Here is a 22,191-nt window from a genome sequence, read left to right as displayed (position 1 = left end):
CGATGATTATGATTGTTATAATAATCTCTTAAGGGAATAAGAATTTGTAAGGTCGCCCGTCATTTTCATTTCATTAGGGTCAATCATACATGTACATCTTGTACACTATGGTGATGGTGATGTATTCACTCTTCCAATGTTTATCTTGTATATTATATATTATTTGGAAAAGATCCGATCCCTTCATTAATAGTTACATTTTGGAAACCTTAAACGACCATATGTATTTTTTTTCCTGAATTTAGAGCGTAAAATGATTTATCGTCACGTTTTTTTTCTCCCATGGAGATATTTATGAAATTCTATATGGGGTTGGATTATCTCCATTGTCAAAAAGCAGTGCACTTCCTATCACGCAGGGTTCTGATAGCCACACAACATGAAGCTCATTTACGGAAGTACCCCACACTTCCGTAAATGAACGGCTCAGAACGCTCTGCAAGGTGCGGGACGTTCTGAGAGGATCTGTACTCATCAAAAAAGTAGTAGAAAGACCATTATTATAATTTATGATGGTTGATTTTTTATCGGATGCTTGTAAGTTCTTCTTCAGTCAAAAATCCTATCACATCTCCAGTCGACATCGTCAATTTTATTTATTGGTGACAATAGTAGCCCTTAAAAAACTAACAAAAATGTTCTATAAACTTGTTTTGTTTTCAGATGGTTAAAACTCTGTTCTTAGTTAAGATAGTCTACTATCTGGAAGTAGTAGTAGCTGACAGCTTTCTTATTCATGCTGGAGATGGGTTACTCTGTAGTGGCAGAGCTGGAGCATGGTTTGGCTTCTTTTTGTGGGGGAACAATAGTTTTTCTTTTGGTTTGTAATTTCTGTTTGAACTCAAGTACACATTCTTATTGGTTAAGAATGTGTATCTTCTTGTATCAGCCAATTTTTTGGTTAATTTAGCTGGCTGGACTACTGTTATGATTAACAGTAGTCCATCCTTTCTCTAAAAAAAAAAAGAAACTAACAAAAAAAGGAGGGGTCCCAAAAAACATTGAACGCGTGAAAAAGCAGGTTTGCAAAAAATAAGTTTTACCATAAATTAAAAAGAAAAAAGGAAAAAAAGGGAGGGGGGAAAAAAAGAAAGGAAAGATATCTCATCCTTCACACATCCAGGTAGTTTCTTGTGTCCCTGTCCTGACCCAGCTCAAGTAGAGTAAACCAAGTCATTTCTTATCGTCTTTATTAAATACTAAACTCAATTATTCTTCACGCGTAGACCTAACTAGTACTAATCTATTCAAACTTCATAACTAGAAACTGTCCAACTATTTTCTCATTAGACATCAACCAGTAATTTCCTCAGCAAGTTCCCCCCCATCTCTTCAACCATCTATATGTATCAAATACTCGTTGTCCCCATCTTATACACGCTAATCTCACACATATATAAATATCACCACCCTAACAAGCTAGGAGGCATGAAAATATATTTATAATTGCTTCTTCTTCTTCTTCATATCATTAATCATCATGGCAAAGTTTGAGAGAATTTTGCACCACTTTGACAAGGACAATGATGGAAAAATCTCACCATTTGAGCTTCAATCTTGCATGAAGTCAATAGGAGAGGAGCTATCTTACGAGGATGCGATGGACTTGGTTATGTCGATCGACTCGAATGGAGATGGCTTGTTAGAGCTTGAAGAGCTGGTTAAGATGCTGATGGAGAATGAGGAAGGGGAGGATAAGGAGTTGAGGGAGGCTTTTAAGATGTATGGAATGGACGGCGAGGATTGCATCACGGCGGAGAGCTTGATGAGGATGCTCGCAAGGTTAGGGAATGTGGTGGATGTTGAGGAGTGTAGGAGCGTGATTTGTAGGTTCGATCTCGATGGAGACGGGGTAATTAGTTTTGATGAGTTTAGGCTTATGATGATGCATTGAAAATTTAGCATTGTTGTAGTTCCTTGGTTCCTTTTTTTTTTTTTGATATTGTACAATTGTGGATTGGGATTATTGTTTCATTCATGTAATTATTTTAACATATTTGATATTTTGTAAAAATTTAGATCTCTTTTGATATAGTTTGGTATTTCTTTTCACGTACGAGGCACTTTTTTTGTAGCTTTTGGATGCCAATACAGGATTTCTATGCATACAGCCCAATATGAAGGGTTAATCCGGCAAGGATTCCTGCGCCCGGCCCATGAACTCTATCCATAGATCTTGTCATTAACTCAACTTCCAAGTTGAAAAAAGTGAGAAAAAAAAGTTGCTCCCTGTTCCTCAACAGAAAGTATCCATTGGAAGTTACACGACATTAAATATGCACTAAAGGGTATCAACTCTTGAATTATTAGATTTTGAGACTTGTGCACAGATCCAAGAATTGATATCTATTTGGTGCATATTTCCATCATCAGCTTCTCTCTAATGCTGCTTTTGAGTGCGAATCCTATCAGAACACATCATACAAGACGCTCCAAACCGCACATATATGAAGATGGAGAAAAGTTTCGGTATTTCAACACTTTTAAGATGGATCAGATCACCGCACATGGAGGGATGTTCTTATAGGAATTGCACTCCTTGACTTCTATCAATTCCTAGAGACTCAATTTCACAAGCTACATTTACCTGGCGAGTGGCGGCCATCTAAATCAAATTATCAACAGTTTTCTATGTTAAAATAATGAAACATACAATTAACAAACATGGAGGGGGGGTGGGGGGTGGGGGGGGGGGGGGGTGGATGTCTCAATTTAGCAAAATAAAGTTACACATAAGTAGGACTTCTACAGAGACCACTGAAACAATTAAGAGTGAATTACAGCAACAGTGTTAAAGAGAAGGGAGAGAAAACGCCATTCTTAATTTTATCATATGTCACTGACATTTATTATTGCTGCTGAGATTATTGAATCTGTAAGGTGATACAAAAAGCTGCTAAATTGGCGAGATTATGGTGAAATCTTAACCAATGGAGTATTTAATGAGAGCGACTCTTTGGCATCAACAGCTGGTACAAATCTCCACGTCGTTGCTTCTCCAGTGGCAGATTAGATCTACAGGGGGGGGGGGGGGGGGGGTTTAAGACAATGACTAGCGGAAAAATTAAAAAAGTTGAATTACTTTATTAAAAGAGATGGAATTGGATTAAGTGAAACTTTTATGGTATGACTTAATGTGCATATGTGGTTGTAAGGAAAATAGAAATCTAAGTTAATGCAAAATGATTGCCCGTTGGTCTGTCAACTGAGTTACTATAGGAATTAGAGGATTTGTTGAGATATTATCTAGTCGATAACTATCATTGTAATTGAGTGTATACGTCTTTTTCTGTAATCTCATTTCCCAAAATAATTTTAGTTTACAATATGTGAAGTGAGAATTTCCAATAACCTGGACTTGGAGTTGCCATAGACACTAGTGTAGTTGAGGGCTCAGTGGACAAAGTTCATATACAGAACAGAGTTCATACACACCCTTCCGAACCTAACACAAAATAGTGCAGGCTAAAGAAATTAAATGGTAGTTGGCAAGGAACTGTCACTCACTGAGAAACAAACACCAATGGTTCTCCAAAAAGAGAACAGGATGAGGATGATAATGACAATGTTTGCAAATAGAAATTGCATTTGTCTCCCATGAACCGAACTCACCCATACCTTGTGATACTTTATCATGCTTTTTACATCAAAAGTGGATTCAACTTTGGAGCACTCTAATTCAAAATGATCCATGACGATGACAGCCATAGACAAGAAGCTCAAAAGGCCAAGCAGATGATTATAAGCCGATGTCAAGTGGTTTAAACTTAAAGAATGAAACAGCAATTAAGAAGAGAAGGGCTTCCAATAATATGTGCTAAAAAAGAGCGAATGTTTTAAAATCATGTACTGTCATAATATGATAAGATTGTAAAGTGGATTCAACTATGGAGCACTCCAATTCAAAATGATCCATGACCACGACAACCATAGACAAGAAGCTCAAAAGGCCAAGCAGAAGATTATAAGCCGATGTCAAGAGGTTTAAACTTAAAGAATGAAACAGCAATTAAGAAGCGAAGGGCTTCCAATAATATGTGCTAAAAAGGAGCGAATGTTGTAAGAACTGTCATAATATGATAAGATTGTAAATTGGTGAATTTGGGAAAAAATATCCTACCTCCGAAGCTCAATTAGTGAATAGTCAATTTCTTCAACAATTATTGCCTCCTCATGCTCGGTGGTTGCAATCACTTCGCCAAACTAAAAAGCCAAGGTGAGGGCAACACAAATAGTATTTGTCATATATTCAAGTTTCAATTGTTCAAATACGAGATGCATAAAATCTTACAAACTTTCTGAATGTGAACGCTAACAATAATTAAAGAGAAATAAACAATATATTAGTCTTTAATTACACTTACAGGTCCGACAAGTGTTGAGTGACCCCAAGCAGTATAACCAGCACTAGTATCCCGAGCAGGGGAACAAGTTGCCACAAATAACTGAAAAGACAAAAGATTACAAAGTATATAAAGTAAATTGTATAAAGCTAAATGTCATTTGAGTAACAATACTGGAACAATTTTCAACCTATTTCAAAGAAAATAAACAGAAATATTATTCTCTGTATCACTATTCTGCTGTTTCTTCAAACAAACAGTTACTTGCTTAATAAAAGATAAAATTAAAATTCAGCTATTCACCCATACAAGTATCATATTGTGTGGAAGGAGATAAATCTACTTTGATGAAAAGTTGGTTTACAGTTAAGAGAATTTCTGTGATATGCATTTCTGGAGATGTAATTAAAAGTTCCACGTACCTGATTATCAGCAGCCCTGCCAGAAAAAGATACAATCATTAGCAAGAATAGCAGAAAAATTTCTTTGAGACTCATATAAACATGGTAAAGATGGCATGCATGGGAAACTTTATACAAATATACAATGTACTCCTATGATTCCTATAAAACACGTATATCAGTATATTCAAAATGAATCCTTTTGCAGATCACTGCCTCGTCAAGATTATGTTATAATAGGCTTAAACATACCAAACGTGACAATTAGCTAATGCGAGTATATTTAATTAAAGGTTTCACTAACTTTGTCAATATTCCGATATAATAGAAACATAAAGAAAGTTACAGAATTTGGATATTCTGCGATACATATTATCAAATACCAACATACAGCACATTGATAACATCTTTCAAGTTCGGTATGATATTACCTTGCTCTTTGGAGCAACTCCCAATGCAAAGGACCAGTGGTCATGTTAAATGCCCCAGGATAGCAAATTAGATGAGCACCTGCTTTCAAAATTGTCAAGCTTCAGGTTGATGTCAATATTACCTTAGTAACTACGAGTTGCAACAGATTGAAGTAAATTATAGAGCGGCCTTAAACAAAAGATGCCAAAAAGAAAGTAAAGGATGGAAAGTCAAATCTAACAAATAACAATTTATAGAGGGGGAAAAAACCATAATTGTGATTCATATTGGAAGAAGAAAACCTCTTGCTGCATATAACATTGCCAGTTCCTGGAAGCGGATGTCATAACAAATACCAATACCGATGCGCCCAACATCTGCATACACTATCAAGAATCACTCTGCAGAATAAATCAAAGAATTATGTGCAATATTGAAAAAATCTGTCTGTGTTGTCCATTGAGTTAGTAGGGTGGGATGCGCACATTGGAGGACAGGGGAGGAGCAGTGGTTAGGGAGAAGTTCTCTTAAGAAATATTTATGAGGGAAACACATATGAAAAATTATTTACTAGACTTCATGAGTGCATTTTCATTGAGACTACAAGTAAAAACATGTTCTGACTCTTTATAAATGGGTTACAATGTAACCATAAAGTACAAAGTTAAAGTTCCAAAACAGAAATATTGACCATTTTGTAAGAGTATGATATCTGTACAACCAAGAAATAGAAGATGGTTCACTGTAAGGCAACTCAAGGATCTACTTGTAGAATGTCTCTTACACATGAAAAAGATATATGCTTAAATAATTGTCACAAATTATTAATAAATTCTTTCGCAACAGCCGTAAGAAACCAACTACAAGCTTTTAGAAGTGTTGAATCTATAATCTAGTAAAAAATAAGCTTACCTCCATAGGACATTAAAAAAAATTATGATTAAACATACAGAAGTAGGTGGATTCGTGAAACACGTGGCGCACATGACAAACCTGTATCAACAATAGTAGGATTCTGCCCAGCTGTAAGAGTCTTTGATTCTTTGAAAGTAATCTTGCCCGGGATATCAATGTCGAAAAGATGTAGCTGTATTTATAATATGCATTATATTAGATAGTCCTTACCAAATCGCATAATACCAACCATTTTCAGCAAATAAAACAGAGGCAAACAAACAGTGTCATTATGTTTTTCCGCCAGGGCCTCAAGAGGCATGCATATATTTATACTGTCATTATAAGATTTGGCATCTGCTCGTTTTTGTTTATTTCAAATGTCACGGGAATAACATCTTCCCATGAAAAACTTACATAGAGAAGGCATACGGTTAAGATAAATCAAACAACAATAGAGATCACAACAACGAGAAGTGTCTCAAACTTCTGCGCAACAAGCACCTAGGCAGCTAAATTTCCAGAGGAGTCGTCGTGTTACAACATGATCAAGAGTAGTAAATTCAACTATGATAATTGCAGTGTGAGATGTTGTGCATGACAAACATCATCTAATTGCACTTATTTTAGCTGTATACGAAGGCAAAAGGAATTCGGCCCTCTGAGGATTTATATAACCCAGTATGATGAACCATGACGAGCAAACATTTTAGAAGTTAAGCTCCAGTACAGGTACTTCACTCATATGATTATTCGGAGGATTTAAGATGGCATTTTAGGCACAAAAATAGTTATCTATACTACTTGATAATGGCAATACTAGGTGTAGGACAAAAAAGGAAAGTGGAAACCATGAAGAATTATGAAGGGCAGAAAGGTAATTTTCCCTGAATATAATAAGTGTCACTTCAATACCCCTCTATCTCACACTCTCCCTTTCCTGCACCATGTATTTCTCTTGTTGAAATTTGAAACTTGAAAGTATAAGTACCTTTTAATTTATTAAATCTATAAATGAAACTATTAGAATATATTACGAAAATATTTATTATATTTGAAAGTTCTGAAAAATAATTTAATAAGAGTGCATCTAGCTTAATCTATTTTTCCTGTAAATAAAAAAAAAATTAAATGTAACATATAAATATGTGTTGTGTGATAAAATATAATTTCAAATATTAACTTTTTTACAAAATGTTTCCTTAAAACAAATGGATACGAATCAACTTTCTTCCTAAAAAATTTATACCAATAAATTATTGCACCTTGATTTAGGATTATGAACACAAATATCTTAAAACACCTATACATGATTTCGTGTTACATGCAAATGCACATGCCAAATTTTGTACTAATAATCTATAATATAAGAAGAAGGATATGAACAAAGTTAAGTAAAAGGATATGAGAAAAAGAAGAATAAAATAAAATAAAAGTACTAATTATTAATGATTATGTAGTTATATATCAGGGATAACGTAAAAGGTGCAAAGTAAATGGAAAGGACAAATTAGAATTACAAATTCTCAATGTGCACTGCATAAATCATGTAGCAACTCAGCAAATTAATATCTCATCTATCCAAACATCAAAATTACTTTTAGCTTGCACCTTTCTATGTTTACCCTTGAGAACTCCATCCTTCCCAAAAACACAACAAGTATTGTACAAGTGGTCACCACATCGCTCTGGTATTGAGCCTCCAATGATAGTAATCTGAAGAGTGCGAGCAGCTTCGGAAAGCATAGAGAATGACGGAGCTGCATCACCACCAGCCTCAATATCCTCGGCATACACTGGAAAGCTATCATTTGAATATGGACTATTCCATATTTCCTAGCATGAATGTCAAAAACATAAATGTTACGAGAACGTCTTACCACAAATATGATAGCATTTGTGTCATCTTCCATAACAAAAGAGAGAACATGAAACGCAACAAAAGGTAGTCGTTTTGCTGATAAAAGTTTGCAATTCCAGATTATACGCATATGAATACAGTTCAATATGAGGAATGCAAAAGTTACACAAGAACCAAAACTTTGCTAGGAAAGGAACAAGAATACTTCACAATTATGGGAAGCCCCTATAACAACAACAAACACAAATCCTTTGTCCCAAAAACTTAGGGGTCAGCTACGTAAATCACTTCTTCTATTCATTTCCATTAACGGTCATCTCCTCCACTAAGTTAATCACTATCTTATCCTCCTCAACTGTTTTCACTCAAGTTGTCTCAGACATATCTCCAGTTACCCTTGTTCCATTTGTTATAATATTACCACTTCTCCCAATTTGTGCACTTCGAAAGCAAAACATCAATACAAGAAGCTCACACACTCAACAATTTTAAAAAGAAAACACCACGCCATCTATAAAATAAACAGAGACTTCTCCTTAAAATCCACTTCTATTCTCATGTACAAGTCCATCCCAAAATACCACTCCTGTATCCACTAATTATCTACAAACAGACAATCCTTTAAGTAATCTATCTAGCTAATTTAAGGAAAAATCTTCAAACTCCTTCAAATTTTCCCCCACAAAACTTACAGGCAACAGCACGAGCTCGGCTCCTTTACCAGCAGCCTCCTCGATGGCCTTTCGAGCGTGCTCAATGTTCCTCTCTTTATCCGCAGTCACAAACAACTGGCACAAAGCTATCTTAAACTGCAAAAAGTTCGCTCCCTCAGTGACAAAAAAAAAAACGAAAATTTGCAAAATTAGGGAACTAATCCATAGGAAAAAAAGACAAAAAAAACTTACCTTGGAGACGGGCGGAGGAGGAGGGGGGAGTACGGGCGGAACCCTAGCTTGCTCCGGCTTGTAAGCGGCGGCCATGGCGGAGAAGGGGCGAGAGGATCGGAGAGGGGAGAGAAAGCTAGGGTTAGGGTTTTTTGTTCTAGGGTTTGGAGAAGGTTTTGGAGGGAGGTGAGAATAATAGGGCGAGATACCGGTGGTGAGGAGAGCGGTGGACTGCGGGAGGATGAGGGAGGCCAGTCCCACTCTCATTTCTTTGAAAACGATGGCATGAAAATTGTTGGAAAGGGGGAGTTAATGTGAAAATTAGGGATGATTGTTTTTCGTCCGCCTTCGCTAATTTAAAACGTCTTAACAAATTTAATCTATTCCTCCCTAATAATGAAGGATTTAAAATTAACTATTTATGTTACAATAATGATACAGTAAATACTATAATATTATTATTACAGGATCCATGATTCACTATTTATACTATAGTAATTTACTATAGCATTATTGTTGTAGCACAGACGAGAAATGTAGTGTTCATAAATTATTACTGTAGCTCAACGGGACAGATGGGCTGTAACATCCAAAAAAGTGTTGTGACAGGATCACTGTAGCTCAGGGGGATACTATAGCAGTATTACTGTAACACAAAAGGGAATTGTGACGTTAAAAAAATTATTGTAACATCATTACTGTAGCTCAAAGGGATATTGTAGCATTTTTAAAAAAATGTTACCGTGACACTTAAAAACTGTATTTAAATACATAATTATTATAACGAAAATAAAAAAATGAAGTCCGTGCTTTGCACGGGATGCACACTAGTGTTATTAGGAAAAGAAACTTTACGGCTAATTTGATATACTTCAAATCAATTCAAGAGAGCAATGTATAAATTCTATATTTCACAATGCAGTTAATGCACAATCACCAAATCTTGATAGGTCATAGAAGGCTGATGCTGTATGTACTTTCATTTGGTCAGCATTAGGGTGGCAGGGCAATTCGACCGTAATCTTTTCTGTACCGCAGCTCAAATATAATTTTTTTTCTACAGGGACCCAAAATATATGTGAGATGTCTCCCTCTTATTACATAATAAGCTGTTATTACCAGCTCATTATGCAATAGGGATGGGATACCTCACCCGTTTACTCACTTGGACCGATGTTTTGAGTCCTTAAAAGGTATTTTTCAACTATAAAATATCTTTTTCACTTCGGCGTTAGATTGGGGCCCAACTGTGAACGTTGGGTAAGGCTTGCAGGCCCATGACCTGCAACACTGTAAACCCGCGATTCATTTTAGCTCGGACAAATGAAACAGAGTTATATCTGTGATTGCCCAAATCTTGCAAAAACTAAGTATAAACCCTCAACGTTCACCAAACTCATTTAACCAACCCGCGCATATATAGGTCCACTCCTATATAAGCCACCACCGTTAAAAAAACTCCTATATAAGCCACCACAGTTAAATACACAATATTTAAGGCCCATACCAAAATGGTTCGCTGTCAATGCATGAAGCTATATACAAATTAGTTAGACGGTGAGCAAATAAGAGGGTAAATTTCACATAACCCCCTAAAATTTTTGACCCATTTGAGATAACACCAAAAACTTTTTAAAGGTCAAGTAACGCCGATAAGAAGTTTGGTAGGATAACCTCAAATTGGTGAGAAAACCCCTAAGCTCACAAGATTTTTTTTTCTTTTCAAATCGGTGTTTTGTGACCATTTTTGAAGTTTTTGGGGGTCATCTCAAATTAGGCCAAATTTAGAGGAAATATATGAAATATCACGGAAGAAACTATCTATATTGTGTAGGGACCAATATATGAGAGGCTCGCCAATATTTTCCGCAAAGCATGAGTCATCAGACAAAAGATGCCCTCTTTGCTGTACTCATTCCCCACCTACGCTTATTTGCATGCATGCATGCATGGTTAAACACCCAAATTGCTAACTTTCTCTTCCCGCCGCAAACCCACCCCCCCAACCCCCCACCCCCACCACCCCCCACCCCACCCCCACCCCACACCCCAACGCACCAGCACAAAAAATAAGAAAGAAAAGAAACCTAGCCTAGCAACCCTGCCTATAAAAACCATGCATCGTCAAAGAGAGTTACCCAACAGCACCCACACAGAAGGCATGGTCTTTGAACGAAGCTTCTCTTAGTTCTCTCCTCCTACTCTCTAACCTTGACCTCCACTTCAACTCCACTGCAAATTGGACTTGTTGCTCAATCACCATTGGCACTCCTTCCACTTTTGGTTACCTATTACCCCAAATCATGTCCACTTCACCCTTCACCGCGAGTATACACTCGCTGCCCACCCACCACACCGAACAAACTACTGCGATTATTTTTCCACCACCGCCTTCTCTTATACCAACAACTAACCGCCCACATCACACCAACAAAAGCACCACCAATTGAGTCGTCAATACCGCCGCCGCCGCCGCCCCTCCACACCACAATATCAGCGCAGTTCAATCCTCCGACACACCGACGCCGCACAAAACCATGTTCAATCCTCCTCCACCAATCATCGCCGCCACAAACAACATAATCAACTTACCACCACCACGCCACCACAACAACCACTCATGTTTTCCCGGCTTTTTTCTCCACCGCCACCGCCACACACAAAACAAACCATGTTAATTCTCCCACCATCCCCACAATACTAGCCATGCTTCCTTGCCACACCACCGCCGATGCCCATCAAACAACCATGTTCAATCCTCCACCACCACCGCCACCACAAACAACCATGTTTAATTCTCCACCACTCCCCCCACAAACTAGCATGTTCAATTCACCACCACCGCCGATGCCACAAACAACCATGTTCAATCCTCTACCACCCGTCCCTCCACCACCACCGCCACCACAAACAACCATGTTTAATTCTCCACCACTCCCCCCACAAACTAGCATGTTCAATTCACCACCACCGCCGATGCCACAAACAACCATGTTCAATCCTCTACCACCAGTGGTACAAACGCCAGTATACGAGTTGTCACCACCACCACCACCACCACCACCGGAAACGACTAGCTTCAATCCTCCATCACCACCACCTTCGCCTTGCACCAAATGTCCGCCTTCAGTATATCCATTACTACCACCCACACAACCACCACCACAAATACCTTTGTTTGTGTCACCACCATCACCACAACCACCGGCCAGTAATGATGCTTCTCCACCTCCAAAAGTCGAGCTTTCTCTTCCATCACCACCACCTCCTTTCAACCTTGCGACTCCACTGCCCAAGCACAATGTTCCTCCGCCAATACCTGCAAAAAAGAATCCAGCCACATCGCCACCTCCAAAGTTTGAGTATCGTGCTCCATCGCCACCAACATACAAATCTAAACCACCACCTTCCTCACGCATCGGTAAAAGTCATCACCGCCATCATCACCACCACCATCATCACCGCAATATACCATCATACAAGCATAAGCCAATACCACCACCTGCTGTCACCGCTGCACCAACCTCTACCGAATAAGAATGCTTGAGACAGTCTCATTTCCTAGGCCTGTGAAACTATTAGTGTCTGTGTTGTAATCTCTCTATTATCAATGAGCATTTCAAATGTATCGTGACCTATTGTAGTAGTCTTGCGTCCTCTACTCCATCATCTAATGAAATGGGTTTCTTCCTCGCAATTCTATTTTCGGAAGAGAAATCAAAGCACAATAAATGACATTAGCAGGATCAATATAGTTCTCAACATCTCTTAAGTTCCACATGCATACGGAGCAATCACAAAAAATATCATTTCGTAACAAACTTGTATTTAAAAGAACAAGAAGTCCATAAAGAATATTTCCTGACCTTGAATATGAAACATTGGCTTTATGCAACTGTTACGTTTCAAATTGTAAAGTTAATTTAGGACAGTTTCACAAAATTAACATAGTACTAATTTTGAAACTAAAATTGACATACTACAATCACATCTTGGGCATCTTCAGGGCGCTGCCTTGCCTCTTGGTGATCTTCTCACTGTGTGAAACATTCATCTTCTTCAGAGTACAAAAGGTTTCTGCATTATGAAATGATGTGCAAGTTATCTTGTTGTAGAATTTGGGAAGAAGCATAAAAAAGATATCATGAAATAGTCGCAACAATATAGTTGTAAATTTACAATTTTAGCACTGCTTAATGTCCGTCCCAGCCTAGATAAGGATCATATCTGAACTCAATAACCCATTAACTGACGATAAAGAGGGACAAAAGAACTCAAATGCAAGCATTTGTGACAAATTACAGGTACATTCTTTAAAGAGATACAAAAAAGATGCTGATAAAACACTTTAGTATTACGCTATCAGTGACATCTAAGTTGCAAGTTTGACTCCAACCACCAACTTCCAGCAAAGCATCAGCTAGAAAATTATATAAATGAGCAATCTCTAATTCTCAACTTGAACATTCTAGCATAATTGTTATATTTTAAATTGCAAAGAAAGTTCTTGGGTGTTCCTAGAACTTCTGAATCTAAAACCAAAATAAAAGTTTAAAATCATCAAACATTACATTCACGAAATGCTAAACACACTGGGGAAGAAAATAGTCAATTAAGATAATATAATGGAGTTAAGATCAGTACCAACTCAAATAGGAAATTAGGAATAAACTAGTGTGTCACGCCCTGGAACCGCAGTAGAAGATCATAAATATGGGTTACATGACAATAGCGACCCATGCACAAGACAAGTCTCATGCACGAGTCAAGCCTGACATTTCATATCACATAGCTTTCTCAAAATTTATAAACCCGCTGAAGATAGAAGTTCAGAGCAAACACACACACACATATATAATCGGTAGTTACAACACACAAGCTCAATGTTACAAGCATTTTATAAAACAGAACTCATCACCAAAAGAGAGGTCTTCCCATATAACCGCCTCTTAGAAACACGCCATAACCAAAAGTTCAGTTTATATACGTAGCTACACCAGATCTGAATTTTTTTAAACGACGGGATGAGCTAGGGCTCAATGAGAACATTTCTCACTAGAGCTTTTAGATATCTAACAAAATAACAATTCTCAGAAATAGTGAATTATAGGTTTTGCACGTAAAAATCTGAAATGACAAAATATTATGTAAAAAACACATTATCATTATTTTCAAAAAAAGAATGCAATCTTTTAAAATTCTTCTTATATGCAACTGGATATACTGTCATAGTTTACTAAATCAGACTTTTTGAAATCAAGATAAATAATGAGGAAAACAGACTATTAAATTTTGTGCAAAACCAAAAAAAGTCTACCGCTTTCTCGAATTCATAGTCAAATGTCAGAATATCAGAAGTCGATGATTTGTTCATATAGTTGCAAGAATCACCTCATAAGTCATATTAAAGCTACAAATTATAGCCCAATAGCATGGGAATATTCAAAGACATCACATAACATATAGTTTCCGTGAACAGAAGCCACCTAACTTTACCATAAGCCGTTGGCCACATTACAAATGCCCAAAAAGAACCACATCACAAATGCCCAAAAGCCTACATAAAGGCGCATTCAAACTATATGGCTGACACAAACACATCACTCCATAGTAAACTTTTAAGGGTTTTGAGAACATCGAGAAATGCTTGTCAAATAGCTTGATTTCAAATACACATCGCTTGTCAAATCACTTAATTAAAAAACACATCACTTGACAAATTGCTTGTTTTCATCACTTGTATCAAAATAATATTGGCATGTTCACTTATCAAAATTATAAACACTTTAATCAAGTAGATGAGCGTAAATCTCATTATCTCAATCCAAACAGTTCATGAAATTCATTTTATTTTTTTTTTCCAAATATCAAATCACGAAATCTCTCTTGAATTCGTCAAACTGTTGAAACACATTTAAATCACTTCTTTCTTCAATAGCTTTCAGATAAAACAATATTCACAATTATTTGAGATCGCATGAGAACCAAAATCACTTATCGCATTTTATATGAAATCAAATTTACTTTTAATATCTCATATGAAATTGAAATCATATTACCGGTTAGGCCGCGACAGAATAGATCAAACGACATATCATTTTCTTACATGAAAAATAATAGAATACTTATTTTTCAAGCACAAGATCTTTCAAGTATAATACTCATGTGATTTATATTATAAAAATACTAGTGAAAAATGAACTCACCTTATACTGTGCGAGTCTCTCAATATGATCCCTCTCACTATCAACCAGATCCTATAGTCCAGAAATATAAGGTTAATACTAATTCAAGATAACTCACACTATAGGTTAGTTGCTCTATAATCTGGATCCAAATAGAATCAAATACAATCAAATAGTAATCAAGACTCATAAATAGGGTCCACATAGGTTTATTGCTAATTTTAGCAATCTATCATAATTTTATAACACTTTTCTAATACTTTTGCTTCCGCTGACAATTTTTTAGCAAGTTTAGGGGACTAGAGTAAATTTTCCAGTCCTATTTCAAACATAGGTCGTTCTATTTGGGTCTGTTTGAAATTCTTACAAAGTTTATAGACATAAAGCAAAATTTTCCCTAGTCAATTCTACTTTTCTTAACTCAGTTTGGGACCCTCACTAAGTTTTAGTCAACATAAGGATTTAAGGGAAATTTTCCCTCCTTAATCATCTCCTTCTCCTTCTTCCCTACTAACCGCCCCCCCCCCCCCCCCCCCCCCCCGCAAGTCCCTAGAGCCGCCCACCTCGTCGTCGGTCAGGTAACTAGAGGATGCGCGTGATGAGGTCGGGATGGGCCGTCGGTGAGTCCCTCGTTGGGGCTAGGGCTGATTTTTTTAATTCTCTTTTTATAATCCTAACACTCAGTTCCATAATCAGAATATGTTACTATCATCACCCATTCCATTTTGATTTAAATTACTAGAGATTACTGTGAAAGATGGAAGTGGGTTATACCTTAATGATCGAGGTACTGATTTAATGCCTTGGTCCTTCTCTCTCGTTAATAACTTCCTCTAGCTCACAGTGAAATTGTGGAGGATGAGATGATTTCTAAGTTGATTGATCTTTTTTCCCCTACCCTTTTAATTCTCCTCCTAAGAAGGTGCCGGCCATATCATCCAATGGCCTTTAGCCATTAAACCACCTGCTTTGCATCTTATCAAGAGCTGCTGGTGGAATTTCAAAGAAACCCCTTAAGGAACTAACATTTCATTAATCCCTATTTAAGTAAACTTTTACATTAATATAGATTTGGAACACTAATTACTTGGGCTACTACATAGTGCATGAAACTCTGACTTAAATTTGAGGAGTACATGCTTCCAGCCAAATCCATGCAGTTCTCAATCCAGGAGTAAACTTCTCTTAAGAGAAAATACGTCCTTATTGTGGAATATAAGCAAGAAGAAGTTCTAAAGTACTGGATCAGTACCATTGTTGCCGTCAACTTTGTGACTCAACTTGATTTCCTGTTTCTCTGAAGCATACTGTTCCAAGAATAACTGAATTGTTCTCCAGTAGCGATCGCCACCAGAAAGCCATGTGTCCATATGCATACCAGATGGAAAATCAACAAATAGACAACGGTCATTATGTTCACGTGCTTTATCATACAGCATTTGCATGTGAAAAGGAGGTACTAACTCATCTTGCAACCCAGACAAGAATAAAATGGGCTGTTTGATCTGCAAAAGTGTAGACAACAGCAAAAGCAATAAGAAGAAGCAACAGTATATATAAGAAGAAGTTGTTACTTTATGCCATTTGTAGGATTTTTGATCAGTTAACAGTATGCTTATTGGAGCATATTTGTGCTGCAAGCAATTAGCAGACATAATGGACGACATTATCATATAAGCTACATAGTAGTTTGCATGTACAGGGGTCAAATGAAGAGCAAATTTGGACAAGCGCCAGATTCAGATCCTGTACTATACACAGCATCAAATGGGTGCACTTATCTTTGGTTTACCAAAGTATGAACTCTTGTTAAGATACCAATGCAGTTATGTCATTAAAGTGATTGCTACCTCCCAAATAGCTCAATAGAATTCAGAAAATGTCTGATATTTTTCAGAATAAGTAGGAAAGTGTGCATGTCTCCTGAGTTTGTATAGTAGAGAAGAGTTTTGGATTGGTTGCAGAATGGTTGCTGGGGTTCTTGTACAACTCTGAAAGGGAATGCTTGGGTGAACTTCACATGTGAGCTTTAGGAGTTGGAGAAGTTTCATATTTTTACTTTTATTTGAAATTTCAGGTGCTAAATGTATATAATAGAGAGAGGTTTGTCTAAAATTTTGTGTTTAAATTGTATAGATTTCTTTCATTTAAAAGAAAAACACCAAACAATGACAAAACCAGCCTCAAATTGAGATAGTGTCAACCTTTACTGGGCCAATTAGAACTAGCACCGACAGACTTAAACAGGATCAACCTCCTAATTCATACCGGACCAGCCATATTTGAGAGTTGGTTACCCTTAAAAGTCTTAAACATAAAGCAGCCTAGCACGATCCTCTATTTCAATCTGCTACTGGCAGGCACAGGTCTATTAAATAGACCAGCAACTTAGATACCATCAATAACAAGACACCTCGAGTTTAGGATTCCCATATATGAGATATTAGCAATCTGTAAATATTAATTACAGAATTTTTTAAGTCATAGACATAGCAACTAAAATAAACTTTGAGTCCTTTTGGCACACAAATCAGATATTCAGAATTTGAATAGAACTTTTTAAATGAAAGTTACATATAAACTGTAAACTGCAATAAACTAAAAAATATATAATCAAATTACATGAATGTGAAATTCTTTAAGTAATTATTTGCTCAGAAGATAAGTCATCTTTTATTTTTAAAAAACTAAATTAAAAACTTAAAAACAAGAAATTTCAAGGGAGATGCACAAAGAGAGGTGTGTGCACGTGTGAGAGAGGAGAGTTTGAGGGAAAAGGGAGATAGAAAAGGAGAGGACGGAGAGATGGAGGAGAGAGTCGGAGAAGTACCTTCAATTTTAAGAAAGATAAGGCAAGGTGCAACATAACAAAAAAATTGCAAGAAATATCTTCAATTTCTTTTTCTAAATTAAATAATTAAAGACATAATGTGCTTTAGACTCCTCATTTTTTAAACTTCGATGTAGGCCCAGTCTTTAAAAAAATGCACAAGGGTTGACCAAACATATTTACACTTGGAAGGTTTAATGAAGAGTTGATTTAATCCGAGAGCCTAGTCCAAAATCAGAGCAAAACAAGGCCTGAACTAAATGGACAAAATGGTTACTTTTGGTTGAATCAGATAGAAAGCAAGGACTCAATCAAATTGGAGCTTAAAATTTTGAAATTGCCCCCATAAAAAGTAAAGAAGCGCTTTAAGGAGTCCACAAACCTGTATAAACAAATAACAGAAGAATTACATCAATAAAATTTTAGAAAGACTTGATACAACTAAAATATGGCTACAGGACTATGAATCTACTTTCTGCATTATCATCTGCCATATGAATTTATCAACTTAAACCAATCTATAGGTCCACCTTGGTGACAGCAGGGAACATAATGCAATCCAGCCCACAAAGAATCTTTAATTAAACTAAAAGCCAATGCATAAAAAAACTCCACGCAACAAAATGTATCAAGTATATTTGAAAGCTAACCTCCGCAACAATATCAATGGTACTCCATGGTGATCGTACTAGAAAATTGAGAAACTTTGGACCTGTTGACGCACTGCTACCAATGAACCACTTTAAGAAGGGAAGCATGACACGACATGACACGAGCCATATCCAGAATGGAGGTGAATGTGTTCTCCATAATCAAAGCAGAAACCTATCAGATTCAAAAAAAAAAAAAATTGATGAGCAGACCCTAAAAAGAGTCTCAAATCAATCCTAGAATGCACACATTTGCCTCTAAAAATAAATTATGTTTGCTGCAAAGATAAAAACAGCTCAATTGAGGAACAATTGAAGATATGAGCTCATATATTCTTTCTTTCTCAATGTAGTAAGGTTAATTTCCAATTATTGCAGAAGTTTCACCTTGTTTATCAAATGTAAAATAAGTAAATATTTCCAATTTAAACCACTCAATTAAAATTAGGAAAAGTCACAGTTTCCCGCCACAAACTTAAAAAAGATTAGCATCAGTATAATCATGCAAATCTAACTCTACAATAGGTGTTTTCATATACCAGCGCCCTTCGTTGTCTTATCTTTAAGTACCAACTAAGTTTCCACCAAGAACTTGGTAACGTGCACACCACACTATATGGGAATAGCACCTTGCCAAAACAAGCTCCTAATTCTCGCTTGAAAAACAATGATCCTATATGATCCACATCAGGACTGGTTCAGGGTATAAGATATTAAAAACAATCAATAACAGATGTATTTCACAAAATTGTAATAATGAAAATATCTTATGCGAAAGACATACCTTATCAGGATTGTTTCTTGCAATCACTGAACCAACAGCACCTCCCAGAGATCTACCAAAAACAACTATTCTAGATGTGTCAATATCATCTCTTTTAGTAAGATGATCCAATGCTGCCTAGCCAAAAGGGGGAAACAAAACCACCAAAACTCACGAAAAGAACAACAACGTGGAATTAAATTGAGAGAAAAAGACCACAAAACATGTGGCCAAACCTGAGCATCCTTTATAATTCCATGCTGTGATGGGTAACCATCACTTTCTCCATACCTATAGAATATCAACATTTGTGCTTCAGATCCCTGAAGAAATATGCTATGAGTAAAAAAACCATGCACATCCTAGAAATATGCATAGCATCCAGATATAAGAAGTGACAACATAAAGCATATGGAATTTTACCCTCTATATGAAAGCATAAACACATTGCATTCCAGCCTTTGCAGCATCACGCGAATAAATTCAAGACGATGAGCAATATCTAAAGGATACTGGTAAAGGTCGTCAACAGAATGTATATCATCTGAAAAGTTGATAGAGTGGAGGAAAAGGAAAAAAAAAAGGATACTGCCAGCATTCTCTTGGAAGAAGAGTATTGTTGGACCTGCAGTAACAACAATAGAACTGTTACAAACTAACCACGTTGAGGAGTTCATAAACCGCAATAGTTATCTTTTCTACTAATAAAAAAATCACATAACCAATAGAGAAAGATATATATGCTTAGTCATGAATAATGTACCAAGGTAAACAACCACAAACATCATCAAGGTCTTTCCCTCATTAAAAATAATAATAATAATGAAACAGATGCATAAAGGACTACAAAAAGTGTTTCATAATGGATTGGTCTCATACAAAAGTATGTGCAGTCACATAAGAAGCATAGTGGATAAAGTTCTAAAAATAGTAAATACATATGCAAAATATTTTAACTGCAATAACCAGACAAAGAAACATGATAACATGTGATGGAAAATGCAGGATCCCTACAGCATCATCTGAGCCTTATCCCGTCAAAACGGTGTCAACCATGGAGTCAGTAATGAGCTCTACATATTAGAGAATTCACAGCCAACTAATGACTTAATGTCAACCATTTGCATTTAAGTACATTTTGATGCTAATTTACTAGGCAAACAAAATGTGAAAAGGAATTGGGAGGAAAATACCCAAAAAAGATCACACTTTTAGTTAACTTAACGACGACAAAATCTAATATCTAACCTCAAGTCTACGCACCCACTTCATGGTTTACATGTACGCATATCCTAATTAGTTCCAGAACCATGAAATATAAAAAAGGGGTTGTTTGGTCCTCCACAACTATAATTATTAATTTCAATGCAAATATCAGTTGTCTACGTCACATGCATAGTTACTTGGTTCAACTTTAAGCATTTTGCAGCATCTTATAGTTGCATGTGCTTATTTAAGGACATCGATTTTCTTAAACCTCTGTTGAGGTTGGTTGCAATTGAAGAAGCAAGTTAAACCTCAATATAGCTCAAAATGCAACTTATGACCAAATTTTGCAACCGCGTTAGGTTAAGAGTATTCAAAACATCAAATGCATTCACAATATCTTGTAGTTCTAACTCATGTTGGAATTTGGAGGCAACTGTCAATTAGGTATCAAGAATGAGGCCCTAGGTTCGAGCACTCCCAACCACAGAGGAAGGAGATTCAAAGTCTAGGCTCTCCCACCACAAGGGAGCACACCCGCTACCAGGGGCCCACTGCATTCATGATTCATGATATTTCAAGTGTTTTGAAGTAGTCTCCTAAGCCGTCATATGTTGAAGCTAATCTCCCGAATCTTGGAAGCGTTTAGAAATTAGTCTTCCAAATTAGTTAAGATTAAAGGAATTATCCACTCCAAATCAACTAACGGCTAGCTAGGGAGATTAATTTCAAAATGCATAAGAGTTGGGGACTAACTTTAATGATTTGGGGAACTAATGTCAAAATATTAAAGGTTTGAGGTACTTATATCGAACTACACGCAAGCTGCGAAATGCGACGGCGAAATAAATCCAACAATTGAATGAAAGACGAACATATGAATGATTCTTTGGCGGCTTATATTGAAAAAGACGTTTTTTTGTAACATCGATGAGGAAGATGTCATGAAAAGGTTTCAAGAAAGGAGCGAGAGCAATGGCATTGTAAACGCTATAGTCCAATTTGAATCACGATTTTGAGAGTCTAATTGTGTAATGAAGTTATCGTGTTACCCAACCTTGGGCCCCTTAAAATCTTATCGATGTGCTGCAGTGGTGTTGCATATATTTAAGTAAAAGGCCGTTTCTTTTCTCAGGTCTTTGGTTAGGGTTAGCTGCGATCGAGGTTAGCAACCAAAACGTCCCAATTCCAACTCAAATTCAACACTAAAAACTAACAAAATCAAGAAACCTCCAAGCGCGAACGTGAGAAACCCTAACCTTTGACCGGAGGGGAGTGCTTGACGAACCAAGAGTGGAGGCGGACGCCGTCTTGGGAAGTGAGCCAGACGTCCTCGTAGTCCAATCGGAGGCGAGCGGGGGTGAAGGAGTAGGACCGAGGGAGGCCGGGGAGCGCCGGGACGTAGACCATCTTCTCCTGCAGCGCCACCAGCGCCGCCAGCCCCACCACCGCCACGCCGCCAATGCCGTACGCTAGGACCTTCAAGTAGGATCTCATTGGCGATTGCAAACTCCTCCTCGGTTTGAGCTTGGATTTGGGAGCTAGGTTTAGAAAGAAAAATGGAGAATGAGGGGATTTCGACGTTGAGTGAAGCTCCACGGGAGGAGAGAGAGAGAGGGCGACCTTGATTTTGACGGGAGTCTCTTCTTTCCGTCGGACAAATTTTGAAAATGGATCCATTTAAAAAAAAATTACAAAAATCGGCTCATTTACAACATATTTGTCAAAATCGATCCCGTTTCAACCGTCTGGATACAAAACTT

General features: G+C 37.0%; 4 protein-coding genes across 4 annotated transcripts; 1 reads left to right on the top strand and 3 right to left on the bottom strand.

The window, feature by feature from the left end:
* LOC109850031 (putative calcium-binding protein CML19) lies at positions 1,230 to 2,052 on the top strand. Its single transcript, XM_020419926.1, has one exon. The coding sequence runs from the start codon at positions 1,481 to 1,483 to the stop codon at positions 1,892 to 1,894; it is 414 nt and encodes a 137-aa protein (XP_020275515.1). The 5' UTR covers positions 1,230 to 1,480; the 3' UTR covers positions 1,895 to 2,052.
* LOC109848790 (omega-amidase, chloroplastic) lies at positions 2,712 to 9,105 on the bottom strand. The gene is made up of 10 exons (XM_020418463.1): positions 8,816 to 9,105; positions 8,603 to 8,719; positions 7,661 to 7,885; positions 6,149 to 6,242; positions 5,458 to 5,532; positions 5,176 to 5,254; positions 4,766 to 4,781; positions 4,365 to 4,445; positions 4,121 to 4,203; positions 2,712 to 3,015 (listed from the first exon to the last, which is right to left on the bottom strand). The coding sequence occupies exons 1-10, from the start codon at positions 9,059 to 9,061 to the stop codon at positions 2,940 to 2,942; spliced, it is 1,092 nt and encodes a 363-aa protein (XP_020274052.1). The 5' UTR covers positions 9,062 to 9,105; the 3' UTR covers positions 2,712 to 2,939.
* LOC109847910 (keratin, type I cytoskeletal 9-like) lies at positions 11,533 to 12,213 on the bottom strand. The gene has a single exon (XM_020417143.1). The coding sequence runs from the start codon at positions 12,211 to 12,213 to the stop codon at positions 11,533 to 11,535; it is 681 nt and encodes a 226-aa protein (XP_020272732.1).
* LOC109849564 (protein bem46-like) lies at positions 12,601 to 22,113 on the bottom strand. The gene is given in 9 exon segments (XM_020419408.1): positions 12,601 to 12,871; positions 16,232 to 16,484; positions 18,460 to 18,582; positions 18,584 to 18,634; positions 19,244 to 19,360; positions 19,459 to 19,513; positions 19,646 to 19,724; positions 19,812 to 19,847; positions 21,688 to 22,113. Coding segments are annotated over 9 exon segments (1,227 nt in total). The 5' UTR covers positions 22,109 to 22,113; the 3' UTR covers positions 12,601 to 12,779.

The sequence above is a fragment of the Asparagus officinalis genome, chromosome 7 (assembly GCF_001876935.1).
Source record: "Asparagus officinalis chromosome 7, Aspof.V1, whole genome shotgun sequence".
Taxonomy (NCBI): Eukaryota; Viridiplantae; Streptophyta; class Magnoliopsida; order Asparagales; family Asparagaceae; genus Asparagus; species Asparagus officinalis.
This window is presented reverse-complemented; position numbering and strand designations above follow the sequence as displayed.